The sequence below is a fragment of the Oreochromis aureus genome, linkage group 3 (genome assembly GCF_013358895.1).
Source record: "Oreochromis aureus strain Israel breed Guangdong linkage group 3, ZZ_aureus, whole genome shotgun sequence".
Taxonomy (NCBI): Eukaryota; Metazoa; Chordata; class Actinopteri; order Cichliformes; family Cichlidae; genus Oreochromis; species Oreochromis aureus.
The window spans coordinates 26,506,893-26,526,102 of record NC_052944.1 but is presented as its reverse complement, the minus strand read 5'-3'; the positions used below and the strand labels follow the sequence as shown (position 1 = coordinate 26,526,102).

The 19,210-nt window shown below is 41.7% G+C and overlaps 1 protein-coding gene across 1 annotated transcript; it reads right to left on the bottom strand.

Annotated features, from left to right (window-relative positions):
• Positions 1 to 196: 196 nt before the first annotated feature.
• On the bottom strand, positions 197 to 12,544 carry LOC120433502 (tripartite motif-containing protein 29-like). The gene is made up of 4 exons (XM_039599780.1): positions 12,383 to 12,544; positions 4,342 to 5,263; positions 507 to 694; positions 197 to 306 (listed from the first exon to the last, which is right to left on the bottom strand). The coding sequence occupies exons 1-4, from the start codon at positions 12,402 to 12,404 to the stop codon at positions 197 to 199; spliced, it is 1,242 nt and encodes a 413-aa protein (XP_039455714.1). The 5' UTR covers positions 12,405 to 12,544.
• Positions 12,545 to 19,210: the final 6,666 nt, after the last annotated feature.

Below are 19,210 nucleotides of genomic sequence, written 5' to 3'. Positions count from 1 at the left end.
GTAGATCTACAAATAAAAAGTGTGAAAGTGGGACATGTGGGCTTCGTCTGTATTGCTTTGTTTTTTGTTCGTTTTAAATAAATAAAATCTTTGAATAATTATTTTGTTTCTTTGTCAAGTCTTCTGACTCTGCTGTTCTTTGTTTGATGATCCACTCAGTAGTACTGTACAACAGTTTGGATTGTGTTCCATCCATTCACTTCTGCTTATCCTTTTCAGGGTCGCGGGGGTGACTGGTGCCTATCCCAGATGTCTTAGGGCAAGAGGCAGGGTACACCCCAAACAGGTCACCAGTGTATCCCAGGGCTAACACAAAGAGATAGATCAGCATTCACACCTCGAAGCCATTTAGGGTTTCCAATTAACCTATCTCCACTAAATGCATGTCTGTGGAATGTGGGCGGAAGCCAGAGTACATGCAGAGAACCCACACAAACACAGGGAGAACATGCAAATTCCACACACTGTGGAATTGAACTCAGGGCCTTTTTGCTGTGAGGCAATACTGCTAACCACCATGCCACGGGTGTTGTTTGCAAGACCAGCATAAGGGCAGGTGCCCAGCAGACGTCCGTCCCTGCAGAGAGACTCGGCCACCTGCTTGGCTGGAAGACTATGCTGTTTCTCTACCAGAGCGACATCACTCTTCCCGCTCAACTCACCACGTAACTTACTCATCAGAGCAACAGCAGCCCTATCACAATGTCGCAAGACTATCAGAGATACACCTAGATGACTCCACTCACTCCTCCGCTCAGGGCTGAAGACTGGAATTGACCACATGAAGCTGAAGCTCAATATTCATCTCAGCCTGATCAAACAGACCACCTGTTTCAAAGTACACCTGTACCTCCCAGGAGGAGGTCTGGACTGGAAACTGAACCTAAGCTTATGGAGGTACTTCACAGATTGATGGAGGATAATTGTAGGCAACAGTGACAGGTGATGGATATGCACAGAAGAACTGATGCCTGCACTCCACTTACTGCACCTCTGTTGCTGTTGTGGTCAAACACCTATTCTTCAGAGACATCTGAGCCAGCTCAATGGCAGCAATCTCTATAGAAAAAATGACAGAGTATCGACCCCTGTCATTCCCACCAGCTGTCCAAAGTATTGGTCATGCTTCGTGTTCTGTCCTTATTGTGCGTCCCTTTGCCCAACTTGACAGACAGCTAACGGATTCAATGAACATTGGAGGCGGAAGCAAGTTTAAGACTTTTTATTTCAATGGCCAGTTTCACAGAGCACTATGGGCAACCTCAAAAGGCAGCTCTCACAAAAGTTCCTGAACTCATGGAAGCCTTGAACATTGCATGTGGTGACACCATTGTGCTCAAGCAGTTTGCACTGAAAGTGAGAGCACTTATTTGGATGGTAGATCAGTTTGGAGTCACGGGCCAGACTGAACCTAACTGTGTGTCCCATGTGGCGCTGCAGCTCACCAAGCTGCCTCAGGACATGCAGGCAGAGTTTAAGAGGTTCTGATATCCTGAGAATACATCTGCAGGAATCTGAAGGTGTCCTTCTCCTTCATCATCCATTTATCCTGAATTCACATTTTCTCAGTTTATATGTATCCATATTTTTGCACAGCCACCACCACATAATAATTTTGCTGCAAACATGCATTATCATTAAATGAGACAAAGAAATCATAATATTCCAGTTATAGCAGACAGGACCTGCAAATATATATGATTAAGACTGAATAAATAGAAAGGTGTTATGGTCTGTGGAAGTGGTCGCGCAGTGTGTGTTTTTCTCGATGGCTCCATCCATGGCCAATTACAGGAGGACTACTTAAGAAAGCACTGTCTACTGTCCTTTGCCAGTCCATTCAGTCACTCATTGTGGTAACTAGGTCTCTCCTGTACTCTGCTCTACTTTCATTCTGGCCCATGTCTAACTCTGCTCCCTTGTGCCTAGGTCACCGCTTTGTCCGCTGGACTTACCTCCCCCAGCTCAACCTGCCTATCCAGCTGCCTCCCCAGCAACCTCGGCAAGGCCGGAAAACATTCCCCCTTTGCACCATCTCTCTCATGATTCTCTAATCGCTTTTGCTCCCATTTTTGTGTGAAAATAAAACCTTGTATATAGTTCATTGTAAGCGTGTGTTGAGTGTGCCTTTGGGTCCAGTGTTCGTGTATGTCACGGTTCTGGGTCAGTTTGACCCAGTATTTTGAGTTCTCATGTTTTGGTTTGGTTTTGTATTGTTTTCTGATTCTGATTATAATTAGAATTCTATGTTTCATTTTAATTCTAGTTAAGGGTTTAGTTCTTAGGTTTTGTTTTGGTGTCCTCATTTTTCCTGCAGGTTTAGTTCAGAGTCTAGTCCAGGGGTCCCCAATCTCAGTCCACGAGGGCCGGTGTCCCTGCAGGTTTTAGATGTGTCCTTGATCCATCACAGCTGATTTAAATGGATAAATTACCTTCTCAACGGGCGTTTATCAATATGCGTACTTGTGCGTACTTGCGTTCTCGTGTACTCGTGATACGTCATCAGTCGGAGACCAAGTACTGTTCCAATTCGAAGTACGCATCACGCCGAGAACGCGAAAAAGTCCCGGATGTGTTCTCGATCCGCCCATTTTATCGAGCATGCATCGGTGTAGACTTGGGACAGCTATATATCCCAGAATGCATTTTGTCCAAAACTCAACAGCGGACTCCCGGCACATCGCCCCCCCCCGCTCGCGGTCTTCTCACTACTGAGGTTAAAGAAACCCCAGCAGCTGTCTATAGTATTGAGTGTCCACTAGAATAGAAATAAAAGTGTTCTAACATCTCACCTGCTTGTTTTTATTAAGGTATGTACACGTATGTACATGTACACTATTTTTATTAATAGAGGTTTCACTACTGAGGTTAAAAATGATATATAAGTCACGTAGATCACTTCTAAATGTTAATGTTTGGTTTATTTCAGTGTGTTATTTGTTCCTGAGTAAACCGGTTTGGCTGTGATTAAAGGTAAGCTTCATAACATGTTACTCACAGTTACATTAAGAGGGGACGGCAGTAAAAACTCCGGACCTGTGACATCATCACGTACGCTGGTGTTCCGACTGTACAAATCACGAGTCCGTGCTCGCGTGCCCGAGAATTGAGAAGCGCCAACGAGTCCGTGCTCGCGTTCTCGGTGGGTACGTACTCCCGTGCATTCTCGGCGGGTACGTACTCACCGAGCACGCGAGTACGTACTCGCGTACTTGGGCATTGATAAACGGCCAACATGTCCTTAAGTTCTCCAGAGGCCTGGTAATGAGCTAATCATGTGATTCAGGTGTGTTGACCCAGGGTGAGATCTACAACTTGCAGGGACACCGGCCCTCGTGGACTGAGATTGGGGACCCCTGGCCTAGTCTGTGTCTTTGTGTTGTTATTTCCTGTTTTATTGTGAAGGTCCATGTCTTATGTCAGTGTGTCTAGCTTCGCTCCCCCTGTCTCGTTAGCCCTAATCTCTCCCAGCTGTGTCTCCCTCCTGTTTTCCATTCTCTGATTACACCCCATAAAAATGTTAAAAAAAACATAAGGCTGTTATGTACTGAAGTTCACAAAGTGCATCAGTGATGGTGAGGACTAATAACTCCTCCACAAGAATGGGTTGACTGGCAAGAAATAGTGTTGACATATTGGAGCTCTTCTGCTTTTCACTCTTTTCTAAGGCCATGATAGAAATAAAAAACATGGGTTAGAGGCTGGCTGAGCTCCTTGTAATTCTCTGATGCCCACTAATTCTTTGCTGAACAATGACAATGAGTGACAACCACCTTTTGTGATTATTTCTCTTTGGTTGGAGGAGAGCAAACCAGCAGCTGTTTTTATTGTTTTTATTTGGATATCGTCAGGCATGTTTGCAGAAGAAACAAATTCCTCATATTTGTAATTATTTTTTATGTTTCTGGTCCTTCTTATTCTGCTGTAACAGCTTAATCATACACTTACTATTGTTATGTGTTTGATGGGCAGGACATAGAGGACAGTGGCGGATCTAGAGAAATTTTCTTAGGGTGACATGAGGGTGGCAAAGCAATCAAATAGGGTGGCAAAATCAAAGCCTTTTTTCCCCGACACACATATACAGGTGGTTACATATGGTTAAAATGATTCAAATGCAGTAAGTATACACGTTTTTTCATATAAATATAGTCTATAACTTAATTATTGTCTTAATTATTGGATGATTGAGAATCGTCATCAGTCTCTGTTATGAGGCTGCTGAGCTGCTTCTCTTCTCAGCACAGTCCATACACAGCTCTATCCTTCAAATTCTTTGCACACTTTTTATCACATAAACCAATCATCCAATCAGACTCTTCGGACAGACTGACCACCCACCTCTGATAGCTGCTGGCTGTCTTGGTACTACAGATTAGAAGAGTTGCACAGCACTGTCCCAGCCAGCTATTGTGGAAAACCTTCCTCTTGTCTTTGGACAGCGACATGCCAGGATCCAGAGACTGTGGCTCAAAGATCAGGTCTGAACCAGTGGGAACAAGCTCCTGGTGGTGTTCAGGATCAACCAGAGTCAGCAATGAGCCCCAGAACTGAGACGCTTGCTTCACCATCTTCTCCCCATTCTGTCTCATCTCCTCAACCAGTTTGTCCCGATGGCTGCCCGGCTCCAGCCCTTTTCTCAGATCCACAGCCTTGGCCTTCTCCACATCCTGATGCACCTGAGAATACATCTGCAGGAATCTGAAGGTGTCCTTCTCCTTCTGTGCTGCTTCCAGGCTGCTCTTGCTGGTTTTCAGGGACACCATACGAGCAGAGACTGAGCTCTGGACGCTGGTCAGAGAGATGTCACGCAGGTTAGTCACAGCCTCAGTCAGACGCACACTGCAGCGACCCAGCTTCTCTCTTTCACTCTTCTCCCACTTTTCCAGACTCACATTCTCATCGTCTGTTTTCTCCTGTAAGATCAGCTGCTCAGCTTTCAGCTTCTCCAGGAGCTCTTTGTGGGCTGTGGAGAAGGTCTTCATATTGTGTAGGCGGTGCTGGTCCTCAATGGCGCAGGAAACACACACACAGGTCATGTCGTCCAAGCAGTAGTACTCCAGGAGCTTGCCGTGCTGAGAACATTTGGTGTTCCCACATAAATCCATGGGTTCAGTCAGAGGATGAGTCTGCAGTAACACAGGTGTGGTCAGGTGGGCCTGGAGGTGCTGGACACACATGGAGATCTCACACTTCATGCACGTCTTCTTTGCTGGTTTCCTGTCCTCCTCTGCACACATGTCACAGAGAATAGTTTGTGGATCTGTTCTTTTCCTTTTTCTGTATGTTGTGAGACATTTTTTCCCAGTGTGAAGTCTTCCCTAAATTTGTTGGGGGGGAGGATCATCAAGGACTCCAGTCACCCCAGCCATAAACTGTTCAGACTACTTCCATCAGGAAGGAGGTTCTGCAGCATCCGGTCCCGAACCAGCAGACTGAGAGACAGCTTTTTCCACCAGGCCATCAGACTGCTGAACACGTCATAGACACCTCACCCTCACTACTGGAACTTCAACATTATGCACTCCATACTGTACATTAATGCCACTGTTTTGCACATACCTACCTCTGTATATTTTATATTTTATATATCTTATTTTATTGTTTACTCTATTTCATTTGTAAAACATGTATATACACACTCACACACACACACACACACACACACACACACACGTGAAAAACATATTTAGTACACACATTCAGTAATGTATATACCTTTATATATGGTACATATATTTATTACTTTTTAGATTAACCATTTTTATATTTTGCTTGTTGCACGTTATTGTATTTTGCACAACTCTGTTGCTTGTGAAGCTTGCACACAAGAATTTCACTCGCATGTACTGTACCAGTGTACCTGCACATGTGACGTGACAATAAAGGTGATTTGATTTGATTTGATTTGATTTTTGAGTATAATTCAGTGTTAAAATCAATTTATTGCTTTCTTTTGGACTCTCTTTTAATGAAATTCCCCATGAACCTCAATAATTATTGGGTTTTGTTCTTTTTATTTAACCTGTTTCCAGTCAGAGTGTTAAGTCTCCAACACATTCAATTCTCTGGGAGATATTATCTCACTGCTGCTAAACCACACACTCAAGGAGTGGTCAGACAAGTTTGACTGCAATTGTTTTCTAATGTTAGTAGTTCAGTTTAATGTCCTCCAAGATAAACAGGAAACATGCTCAATGTCACAAATGCAGAGTAAGCAAGCGATGAAATTCAGGCAGCAATAAGCCAGCAATAAAGTAGCTCAAGACTGTTGGAGTTGCACTATTTATGATGACCAAACTTACTTTAGACTTTCTTTGCAAGTTTTAGCAGTAATAAGACTTTTGCACAGCCAGCACCCGATGGATATGCACAGGAGAACTGATGCAAGATGACAGTGTGTATCGACCTCTGTCATTCCCACCACCTGTCCAAAGCATTGGTCATGCTTTACTTTCTGGCTGGGAGCCCAGAGAATTTTGCAAGACTGAAGGTTGCCCTGGAAAATCCACTGCCTGAGGATGCTACAGAGCACTTTAAGTACCAGAATTTGGGGGATCATCTGTAATATGAGGAAGCACTATTTATAGCAGAATCATCCACCAGTTCCCCACAATCTTCAACTGATTCAATTGCCAGTTTCACAGAGCAGTATGGGCAACCTCACCAGCTAGCTCTTACAAAAATTGCTGACCTCATGGAAGCCTTGAACTTTGCATGTGGTGACACAAGTGGGCTCAAACAGTTTGCACTGAAAGTGAGAGCACTTACTTGGATGGTAGATCAGAGTTGAGTCACAGGCCAGACTGAATCTAACTGTGTGACCCATGTGACACGGCAGCTCACCAAGCTGCCTCAGGACATGCAGGCAGAGTTTACGAGGTTCTTGTATCCTATGCGGATTATTATTCCCACCCTGCTTATTTCTCTGATTGGCTTGATTATGAACTGAATATTCAAAAGACAACATATGAATCTTGTTACAGTGAAGATCTAAGTAAATCAGCACCTTGGACAGAGAACAGAACAAAAGGCAGAAACATCCAAAGAAGAGCTTTAAATGTCCTTCAAGAAGCCTGGACAACTATTCCTGAAGACTACTTAAAGAAATCACAAGAAAGCTGCCTCAGAGAGTTCAGGTTGTGTTGAAGATTAAATATGTTCACACCAAATATTGACTCTCAAACTCGTTAGAATTGTGCAAACTCCTTTTTTTTGCCTTATCTTTTGTATGTTCATGTACTTTTGCACCAATAAATCACTTTTTACCTGTTTCTTATTTTTCTACCAAAATATATAGAAACTCGGGTGGCTCAAGACTTTTGCACAGTAGGATAGGTTGTGTTCTTCACTGATGTATGTCTACATGGATAACCTAATTTTGTTCTTTGTGTCTTCCTCCAGGTTACTCTGTTCACTACAGTCCACAAACATTACACTGTGGAGAAGACAGGGGTTGGCTATCCTCAGCTGAGCGCCGTCATTGAGTGTGCAGATGCAGCCCACGGCCTGGGTGGCCACATCATCTCAGTGAGTGCAGTCACGATGAGAAGAGTTTGAAGACAACATGTTTCCTGTGTTAAAAGGAAGCACACAGGAAGTGGTCGAAGGAATAGAAATAGAAGTGTGTCTCAAACCACAAGTTCTATTTTTTATTTTATTTTTTTAAATCCTTTTGAATCAATAACATATGCTATTAATTTGTGAGGTTTCTAGGTGCACATGGTTGAGTTTTATCTGTTTCCTGTATGTAAAATATGGGCAGTACATTGTGTTATGCACTTTAAAACCTGCATTCTTTTTAATGGCCAGCAGGGGGCGGTTCCTGTGGTCAAGTCAGATTTAATACATCAATAAGAAACTGCCCCTTTTTGTTTTTTTTCATCTGAAATCTCAGTAAACACTCTCCTAAAGTGTTTATGGTCTCAGTCGTTGCTTAAAGTCTTATTTATTACAAAATATTAATTTTAATAGATTTTGGGTATATTTATATTTAGGGTAAAATAGAAGGTAAAGGGGTGTCCTCCACCCAGGGTGGTTTTCCTGTGGTTAATAAGTGACTGTTGCTGCGACATGTGGTTTAACAAAAAAACAAAATAAGGGCTCAGCTCGAGGTTTCAAAAAGGAAGTCCGCAAAACAAGCCCCACCAATATTATGACTGATGCTACTGCTGATGGTCGGTCATTTGAAAATCAGATATATAAGTTAAACAAACTTTCTAATATTTATTTCGTGGAGTTATTTATTTACTCTTTTACACTTTCCCCCATTGCTTGGATCAGCTGGTTGTTCCTTTTGTGTTGCCAACCAGGATCCCCTCTGGTGCACATCAACATGGTTCAAGAGTGTTTGTCCCGCCTCTTCTTTCCTTTTTGGGATCTGACCATAAACTCGTGTTCTATTTTTAAATCTCATCTCAAACCCCATCAGTTCAGACTTGCATGCTCTTCATTATAACATGTTCTTAGTCTGTTTACTCTGATGATCATTTTATTCTCACTGTTGTTATTATTACATCTATCTTTTATGTACTGTCTGTGTTTTCCAGTGTTCCTGGACAGAGTTCACTCATTCTTGTCATCTAACAACACAAAATGTTCTGGACTCTTCCTTTAGGCCGAGACCTGTGAGACAGAAACTGACATTGATTTATCTTTAGTTTATTACTCATGGGCCCTGATGAAACTACTGACTGTAATTCCCAGGTCAATGTTATTTGTTAGAGTTGTGCAGCCATGATAGTCACACTCGTAACGCCTTGTTTGCTTTCACACAGGACGGGGGGTGCACTTGCCCGGGAGATGTCTCCAAGGCTTTTGGTGAGTTGCAGTGTTTTCAAAGAGAACTTGAACTCCAAACTTAGAAAGTATAACTAGCGTGAAAACGGAGTTTGTTTGTTTGGCTCTCAGGTGCTGGAGCAGACTTTGTGATGCTCGGTGGTATGCTGGCCGGCCACTCGGAGAGCGGTGGCGAGATCATCGAAAAAAACGGCAAGAAGTACAAACTGTTTTACGGCATGAGCTCCGACACGGCGATGAAAAAACATGCGGGAGGCGTGGCTGATTACAGGTTAGCGTCAGGTGCTTGGCTGTTAGAGGAAGATTATTTAGGTGAAATGTCTCCTCTGAATGTCATTCATTCATTTTCTTTGCCTCCAGAGCGTCGGAGGGAAGACCGTGGAAGTTGTCTACAAAGGTCCGGTGGGTGACACCATACGAGACATCCTGGGAGGGGTGCGCTCCACCTGCACGTATGTCGGTGCAGGCAAGCTGAAGGAGCTGAGCCGCAGGACGACCTTCATCAGAGTCACCCAGCAGCTCAACACCGTCTTTGGGAACGACAGCTGAACGTCCGGCTTTGCAAAGAAAGAAGCGGCGCCGGTTTGACTCCCACATGCCATTTGTCTGTTAGTCTGGTGTAAACTGAAGCGAGCAGACGTTTTATTACTTAAAACATCATATTTTGATACTCGTTCAGGTAGTATGATGTTAACGTTCAGCGCAGCTCTAGCTGTGTAAGTTCCACTCTCTATAACAGAAGTATTTTCCAGCATACAGACTCTGGGTCTCCTCACACTCTGACTATTCCAGGTCTGAGTGTGTTTCCAGGTAGTAAGATGCAGGCTACCTCTGCAGGCCTGCTCTCTCATCATTCCAGTGCAAACTCCTAAACTCTGCTGAAAGCCTTTGTCACTGACATATAAAATTATAGTAAATGTCTTAAATTATTTATAAATCCTAAATGTTTCTGCAATTGCTGTAACAAAATTATAACATCGACTTGTTTTTTAGAAAACCTGTCATTCCTTTGCTAATGTTTTGCACTTTAATGAGTTATACTTTCTATAAATGATCTGTTAGTGCAATGAGTATGAGTACAATCTGGGAGCACAGACAGCATGTAGTAATGTAGTGCTGAACTTACAGTACAGATGTTATTGAATCTATTTGTACTTTTGTCTTACCTGATTCAGCTGCTCCTGATCGATACCAAAGTTAGTGTGTTTCCTTTTACAAACGAGACATTCAAGTGGATTTACTGTAATGATTAAAGCCTTTAAATAAACTGATTCCTTCAGAAGTCCTTCGGTGTGAGTATTTAACAGGATTTAGTTTCACACAGTTCCTTTCAAACTGTTCTTATGTAAACTGTTTTTTTTTTTTTCTTTGAGTGAAGTTCAAAAAAGGCAGTTTTTATATCTCAAAAGTCACGTTAGGTTTCATCCAGTCAATAAAAACATTCCACAACTTCAAACTCCAATGACTTTATTATTGATTAGATCATTTACAGTGTGTACACATGAAACTAAATATTTGTTTACTTATATCACTCTGCATCTTAGCCTCCTCCCATCAAACCCACACAGGGATAAATGCACATGATCCAGTATGAAAGACACATGATCAGCCAAAGTGCCTGCTGTGTGCTGGATAAAGTGTTTAAACAGCCCCTAGAGGAGGTTCAGGAGTGATGTTGAAGCATGCTGAAAGGTTACTTTGACACAAAAAAATGTCGACTACCCCAGCTGTGAAGCAATGCATTCAATACCAGTAGATAGAGACAAAAACTTTAAAATGGAAGGCAGGATAAGAAAACTGCATTAGATTCAAACCGCAGAACAGAATAACAGCATTAAAATAAAAAACCACAATATTTTTGTGAAGTTTAAATTTTTAGATTTTAAAAAAACTTCATTTCATTCAGCCAATAAAAACGTTCCAAATCTTCAAACTCCAAAGACTTTATTATTGATTAGATAATTTACAGTGTGTACACATGAAACTAAAGATGTTTGATACAACAGCATGGGTGCTGGTTACAGAAGTTCACAAAGCACCGCTATACTTAGAGGGGAAGCAATAGGCCTTCCACAAGAACAGGTTGATTGGGAAGACTTAGGATAAAAAGACCCTCCATAACGGTATCCATCTCTAGACTCATTATAAATCTTCCCACATGAGCATTTCCATTGATTCCGATATTGTCCCATTCCATATAATGATGGACGTGCCGCATTGGAGTACACTTTATTTTCTAAACCGTCGAGACAAACAAAAGGCTTGAGGCCTGAGCTGGTAGAGCTGATTGTTACTGTGAGTAAGTTTACTGTCTGGTGCTGCCCGATCCTGCTGAAGAATGATAATGAATCAGGAAAGCTCCACACAACTTCCACTATTTGTGGTCTGTTCTGTGGTTCCACCTTTCCACCTGGAGTGTTGATCACTTGTTTGGAAACTGCTGGCTTATAAAGCTGTCGGGGCCTTTGAGTTGCCTGCCTTCGAAATCCCTTTCTAGGTTGAGTTTCATTAATACCCAAACTAGACTCTGTTGTGACAGAGGTGAGCTGGTTATCTTTGTAGCATAGGCCATAGACATGTCCGTCTATCATATTGGTAGCATAGGCGTCGTCACATAAACCAATGGTCCAGCCACAGTCTTTGGAAATGCTGATCACCCATCTCTTAAAGTCAGGAATAGGAAGTGTACTCTTAATGAAGAACATGTGAGAAGAATAAAGTGCCGTCCAATTATTGCACAAAACCTTCCTCTTGTCAGTGGAAAGTAACACATCATGTTCCAGAGACTGTTGCTCAAAGATCAGGTGTGAACCAGTGGGAACAAGCTCCTGGTGGTGTTCAGGGTCAACCAGAGTCAGCAATGATCCCCAGAACTGAGACGCTTGCTTCATCATCTTCTCCCCATTCTGTCTCATCTCCTCAACCAGTTTGTCCCGATGGCTGCCCGGCTCCAGCCCTTTTCTCAGATCCACAGTCTTGGCCTTCTCCACATCCTGATACACCTGAGAATACATCTGCAGGAATCTGAAGGTGTCCTTCTCCTTCTGTGCTGCTTCCATGCTGCTCTTGCTTGCTTTGATGGGCCCCAGGCGAGCAGAGACTGAGCTCTGGACGCTGGTCAGAGAGATGTCACGCAGCTTAGTCACAGCCTCAATCAGACGCACACTGCAGCGACCCAGCTTCCCTCTTTCACTCTTCTCCCACTTTTCCAGACTCACATTCTTATCGTCTGTTTTCTCCTGTAAGATCAGCTGCTCAGCTTTCAGCTTCTCCAGGAGCTCTTTGTGGGCTGTGGAGAAGGTCTTCATATTGTGTAGGCGGTGCTGGTCCTCAATGGCGCAGGAAACACACACACAGGTCATGTCGTCCAAGCAGTAGTACTCCAGGAGCTTGCCGTGCTGAGAACATTTGGTGTTCCCACATAAAGCCATGGGTTCAGTCAGAGGATGAGTCTGCAGTAACACAGGTGTGGTCAGGTGGGCCTGGAGGTGCTGGACACACATGGAGATCTCACACTTCATGCACGTCTTCTTTGCTGGTTTCCTGTCCTCTATACACATGTCACAGAGAATAGTTTGTGAATCCATCTTGATGTTTTCAGACATTTTTTAAAGCAGGATGTCCCGTTTAGATAAGTTAAAAATTATTCCGTGTTCAAGTTCAAGTCTTTCAAGTCCTCGAATTTTGCTCCTGTCTCTAACGCACTCCACAAAGACTCTCTGTTGACTCTCTGATTCACACTGAAGGGGTGGGGTCAGACCAGCGTGACTGCAGTCTTTTATAATGGTTGAACTTAGGCACCTCCTACTTAATGTAGGAGGTGCCAACGAGTATGGAGGGAAATATGCTTAAAAAGGGCTACACATGCGTACAATATGATCCAAAAAGGTAAACTAAGATTTACAAGTGCGTGGATCGATTTTTGTTGACATCTGGGTGCTCCAATCCACTCAAAAATACGAAGCACACATGTAAAAAATGGGGGACAGTGGCGGAGTGGGGCGTTGGCTTACTGGGCTTAAGCCGGGTTGTTTTTTCAGAAGCCCGGGGTCTTTTGGAGTGTAATTTGTTTCATAGTTACTACACACAATATTCGAAGCACATAGTGCACACTGTGGGAATTTACGACTATGCGTAAATCCCCCCTAATATTGGTATGATCCGAGCTCAGACACTGAGCAAGGGGGCGGGGGGAGCTGCTGCCTCCAGTGCGCTGTTGGAGAAACGGAGCCAGGCAGACAGAGGAGAGCTGAAGTTTGACCAGGTACCAAAGCAAATCATTCCTACTGTACAAATAATGTAAATATGACGGTGTATCACGAAAGATTGATGCCAAACTGATCACTTGACCCATATTACGTTACTTGCTCTTCAAGTGAATCAACAAATGGCGAAATGAAAAGCAGAACAACAACAATGCTGTTTCTTTAGAGAGTCTTAGCTTACATGTATGTTTATTTCATATTTTCAGTTGTTACCCCCCACGGCTAAATAAAGCACTCTAAATCGGTTTCAGTTATGTACTGATATACAAGAATGGACATAAGGGTCTTCTTTCAAAGAAAAAACTGGTAGATGTTATTTTATGGCCAGAGGGGCCGATGATATGGCAGCTTCGCTTCTGTCAGTCTGCCCCAGGGCAGCTGTAGCTACAACCGTAGCTTGCCTCCACCAGTGTATGAATGTGAGAGTGAATGAATAATGGCATTGTAAAGCGCTTTGGGTGCCTTGAAAAGCGCTATATAAACCCAATCCATTATTTTATATATTATGCTTTGTATGTTGTTCAGTATATTCCTATGCAAAACAAGAGGAATTTCAATACACAGCAATATATTCATAGTTTAAACCAGATATTTACATACACTTTATGGAAAACACAAGAACATTTTTTTACTGTACAACATCAATTTAGAGTAAACTTGTTTTGTTTTGGATAAATAAATATTGAAATATCTTTTGAATTAGTTAAATGTCAGAATAAAAAGAGGGAGCTGTCTATTTTTATCACTTTCATCAAATTTAGGAGTACATATACACTAAGTTTATTGTTAATTAATAAGAAAACTCCAGACGATTCCATTCTGAGCTGAAGAAGCTTCTGATAGGTTAGTAGAGTCCATGTGAGTAAACTGGTGGCACAGCTGTGGATGCATATAAGGCAAAACACAGAGCCTGTTTCTTTGAAATGGGAAAATCAAGAGATGTCAACCAAAACACCAGGAAAAGAATCGTGGAGCTCCATAAGTGTGAATACAATTTAGTGCCATTTACAATTAAGAAATACAGATAGTTTCTCTCTTTACTCTTAAAGTTAACAAATATGTTTTTTATATTTATCAATCTAAAAAAAATAAACATTTAGTCTGATTTGATGTTACAATTAAAAAGTGTTTGTGTTTTTATCTGAAGAGTGTTTAAATATCTGGTTTCAACTGTATATTTGATGATTGTCAGCACAAAGAGGGAGAGAGAGGAACGGAGAGGGATGGAGAATGAGGACAGAACAGAGATGGAACAAGAGCAGGTGAGACACACATGTTAGTCAAATGGTTGTTTACCAAAAGTATCACCGTATCATAGGTACTCATGTATCTTGTACCTAGTGTTTCTTTATAGGTTTGTTATTTTTCAAATTCTATATTTATTAAGTTATGCAGGCTTGTTTGCACAATAAGGCTAAATAATTATATAAACTTTTCTCAATCTAAATAGTGTACTTTGGTAGAATTAAAAAATAAGTGTAGTGCAGGTCTATGATGATTTTCAGTGTTTTCATTCTGGTTCTGTCTTGGTTAAGTCCTAAGTAGTCCTGATTCTGAACTGTTGCAGTCCTGTTTTAATTCCGGATCAGTTCTGGGTCTGGTTGAATTGGGGTTTAGTCCGTGTGTCTTGATACAGGCCCGACTTTGTTCTGCCTTGCTGCTTAATTAAAAAACTAGTTTAATGTGTCCTGCAGATGTGATATTTATTTTTCCCTATATGAAGTCATTCTTTTTTGAACAAAACTCAAAACAGAGCCTATTAATCTTTCAGTCATTTCTAACTTGAATTAAAAGAATAAATTCACCATCACCACAGTATTTATAAGCACAGTCACTGTCTCATTTTTTGAAAACCCTGCAACAGTTTTAACATAAACATGTCCAACATGTCCTACTGGATTATTGAATCATTTACTAAAATCATACTGACAAGTTTGGGTTTTTTTGGAGCGGGTGGGGGTGTTTGCTTTTTGATAGTGATACACCTCTATTATCATTACCCACACATTAACCAAACTAGATTGGATAAATGAATGAAGCACACAAAATCAAATTAAGGTGCTTTCATATCTATTCTGGGCAGTGATGATTTTCATGCTGATAGTGTTGCGAGGCAGCCAAGAAACCATCACAATTAGATGAAAATACAATACAGGTTTTAACCACCAGGGGGGGCATCAATACGTAAAACTATTTTACAAATGCGTACATCCAAATCTGAATAAATACTGATTATTTATGCAATATTTTTAAAGTTCAGCTTCACAATTAAGATAATTTTATCTTTCAAAAGCTTTCTATACAGGTCAGCGGATGTTCAGTATGTGTTTTACGTCTTCTAACAACTGCTCACACTGTCAAGGCAATACACCTGACAATTACAACCATGGTCTTTGGTTCTGTCTACCAGTTCAGAGGTTTTGGTGTTTTGGTTTGTGGAGATATATAACTGAAATGTAACATTTTATAGTTTTATTGTTAGGCAACTTAGATGATGTCACTATGAAGATGAATTCATATCTTCCTCTCATTTGCTTACAAATCCTTAAATCTCCTGATACACACAGATCACGCCATATGCCCATGTTGGATTTTGAGACAAATTTTACGCTGTCAGCTTCAAACAGATCCACAAATGTTAAAAAGTGTAATACTGGGACATCTGGGCTTCCTCCATATTGCTGTGCTTTTTATTGGTTTGTTGGTTTGTTTGTTTTTTAATAAATATTTTGTTTCTTTGTCAACTCTACTGACTCTGCTGCTCTTTGTTTGACTCCAGTTTGATGAACTGTAGTATTTTCCAGGCTGGTCTCAGTCTTAAATCCACTCAGTAGCACTGTACAACAGTTTGATTGTCTCGGTGTTATTTTATATATTGCACTTTGTACTGCTAAAACAAGGCAAGTCTAACTGCAGAAATATGAACATGAAAAATAGAAATCAAAGTTTAACTTACAAACACACTTTTGTGTTAAGGTAGAAAAGTCTTGCAATGGAAGTGGGCGATATGTTTTCATGCTTTGTAAAGAATGTGTGCGTGGAAACAACTAGTAAGTAAATTCAAGGCTTGCTGCTAATTTCTTCACTGTTTATATTGTGTTTGTGTTAGTGTAGTTTTGTCAGACTTTCCACTTGGTTGCAGTTGTTGATAATGGTGTCATCAGACGGTTTATTACTTTGAAAATGCTGTTGTTTGAACAAGTTCATATGACCTGCATAGGTAATACTTTGTGATTTTAATTTTGGTGCACTGTGTAAATATATCACAAGGGTTATATAACATATAGTATGGTGCCATCCTCGTTGTTTTAGATTACATTTATTTTAGGTATTTATTTCTCTGCATTATGTTTGAGAAATTAGCAGTAGAGAGATAAGTTCATGTCTGAATATATGTTACAATGCATGCTTGTGCAGCAGATAACTATCTGTTTATTATGTCATTTTAGGGCAGGCGCCCAGCAGACGTCCGACCCTGCAGAGGGACTCGGACACCTGCTTGGCTGGAAGACTTTGCTGTTTCTCTTCCAGAGCCACATCACTCTTCCTGCTCAACTCACCATGCAACTTACTCATCAGAGCAACAGCAGCCCTTTCACAGCTGGATGACTCCACTCACTCCTAAAGACTGGAACTCACCGCAAGAAGCTGGAGCTCAATATTCACGTCTGCCTGATCACACAGACCACCTGTTTCAAAGTACACTTGTACCTCCCAGGAGGAGGTCTGGACTGGAAACTGAACCTGAGCTTATGGAGGTACTTCACAGATTGATGAGGATAATCGTAGGCTGTAGCGACAGGTGATGGATATGCACAGAAGAACTGATGCCTGCATTCCACTTACTGCACCTCTGTTGCTGTTGCGGTCAAACACCTATTCCTCAGAGACATCTGAGCCAGCTCAATGGCAGCAACCTGTAAAGCAAGATGACAGAGTATCGACCTCTGTCATTCCCACCACCTGTCCAAAGTATTGGTCATTCTTCGTGTTCTGTCCTTATTGTGCGTCCCTTTGCCCAACTTGACAGACAGCTAACGGATTCAATGAACATCGGAGGCGGAAGCAAGTTTAAGACTTTTTATTTCAATGGCCAGTTTCACAGAGCACTATGGGCAACCTCAAAAGGCAGCTCTCACAAAAGTTCCTGAACTCATGGAAGCCTTGAACATGGCATGTGGTGACACAAGTGGGCTCAAGCAGTTTGCACTGAAAGTGAGAGCACTTATATGGATGGTAGATCAGTTTGGAGTCACAGGCCAGACTGAACCTAACTGTGTGTCCCATGTGGCGCTGCAGCTCACCAAGCTGCCTCAGGACATGCAGGCAGAGTTTACGAGGTTCTGATAGATTCATGCTTAATTTAGTTCATTTATTTGTTGGACAGAATTAAAAAAATTATTGGATAAGATGATAAAAGTGTAGCATTGATTAAAAAACTTGTCTAAAATATGTGGTTAGAAAGAAATGGTTTGTTAAAGATGTAAAGTGCTGTAAAGTTTGTATTAGATAGAGTTTGTAATGGTCACATGACCAGAGTTTGGTGGAGAGCACAACCATGGCATTGTGGGTCAGAAATAGCATGGAGACAGAGCTACAGATGCGGCTACAGCCACAACATTATGTTATTCTGCATGTGGTCCAAGAGGCGCACAAGGTATGGTTTTCATGGATATTGGTTATATAATGTTGCATACATGTTCTACATCGATAAAAAGAGGACATTTTCAGTAATATCCATTATTTTGCATTTTTTCTGTTCTGCTTGCTCAAGAATGTTTATGGACACTAACATGAGAGACTCTGATTAGATCAAAAATTATGTTGTAAATTTTGTCTTTCTTCAGTTTTCACAGTGTCTGAAGACAATAAGAGTGAGAGAGAGAGAAATAAATTTCCGAAGACATCAGTATGATGCGTGGCAATTCTTTGTTGAACCCTGTAGTTACAAGCTTCATTGCGATTATTTCTTCTCTCTGGTGCTGTCTGATTCTCATGAAGAAGGACAGCGTGGAGGCAGCAAAGCTCCACAACACCTCCACCTTTTCAGGTCGTGGTACAGGCTCTTCTCCATTCTCCCCCTGATATGTGATTGATGCAGAGGTTGTCTTGAATTGGGTAACTGTTTTGGCTGTGCCAGTATTTTGTGCCTTCAAACCTTCTAAAGTGGATGATTGAGAATCTTCATCAGTCTCTGTGATGAGATTCTTGAGCTGCTTATCTTCCCAGCACAGTCCATACACAGCTCCATCCTTCAAATTCTTTGCACACTTTTTATCACATAAACCAATCGTCCAATCAGACTCTTCGGACAGACTGACCACCCACCTCTGATAGCTGCTGGCTGTCTTGGTACTACAGATTAGAAGAGTTGCACAGCACTGTCCCAGCCAGCTGTTGTGGAAAACCTTCCTGTTGTCTTTGGACAGCAACATGCCAGGACCCAGAGACTGTGGCTCAAAGATCAGGTATGAATCAGTGGGAACAAGCTCCTGGTGGTGTTCAGGATCAACCAGAGTCAGCAATGATCCCCAGAACTGAGACGCTTGCTTCACCATCTTCTCCCCATTCTGTCTCATCTCCTCAACCAGTTTGTCCCGATGGCTGCTCACTCTTTTCTAAGGACATGATAGAAATAAAACACATGGGTTACAAGCTTCTTGAGCTCATTGTTATTCTCTGATGCCCACCAATCCTCTGCTGAACAATGACAATAAGCGACAACCACCTTTTGTGGTTATTCACCTTTGTTTGGAGGAGAACAAACAGGCAGCTGTTTTTATTGTTTTTATTTGCATATTGTCAGACATGTTTGCAGAAGAAAGAAATTCTTCATGTTTCTAATTAATTTTCATGTGTCTGGTCCTCCTGAATCTGCTGTAACAGCTTAATCATACACTTAGTATTGTGATGTGTTTGATGGGCAGGACATAGAGGGTGAGAGACAGATGAAGAACATGTGCTTGTAATTAGGAGAGAAGGCTCGAAAAAAGAGGATTCCTGCCAGTAGTGAACAACTGTATTTATTGGAGTATCAGTTTGTTGGAAATCGATGACCCAGCCTGTAGATTATAAACCTTTATAGCAGAACAATACTGCCCTGTATGTGCCTACAAGTTACTGTAGAACAATGAGTCTGGTTTAAT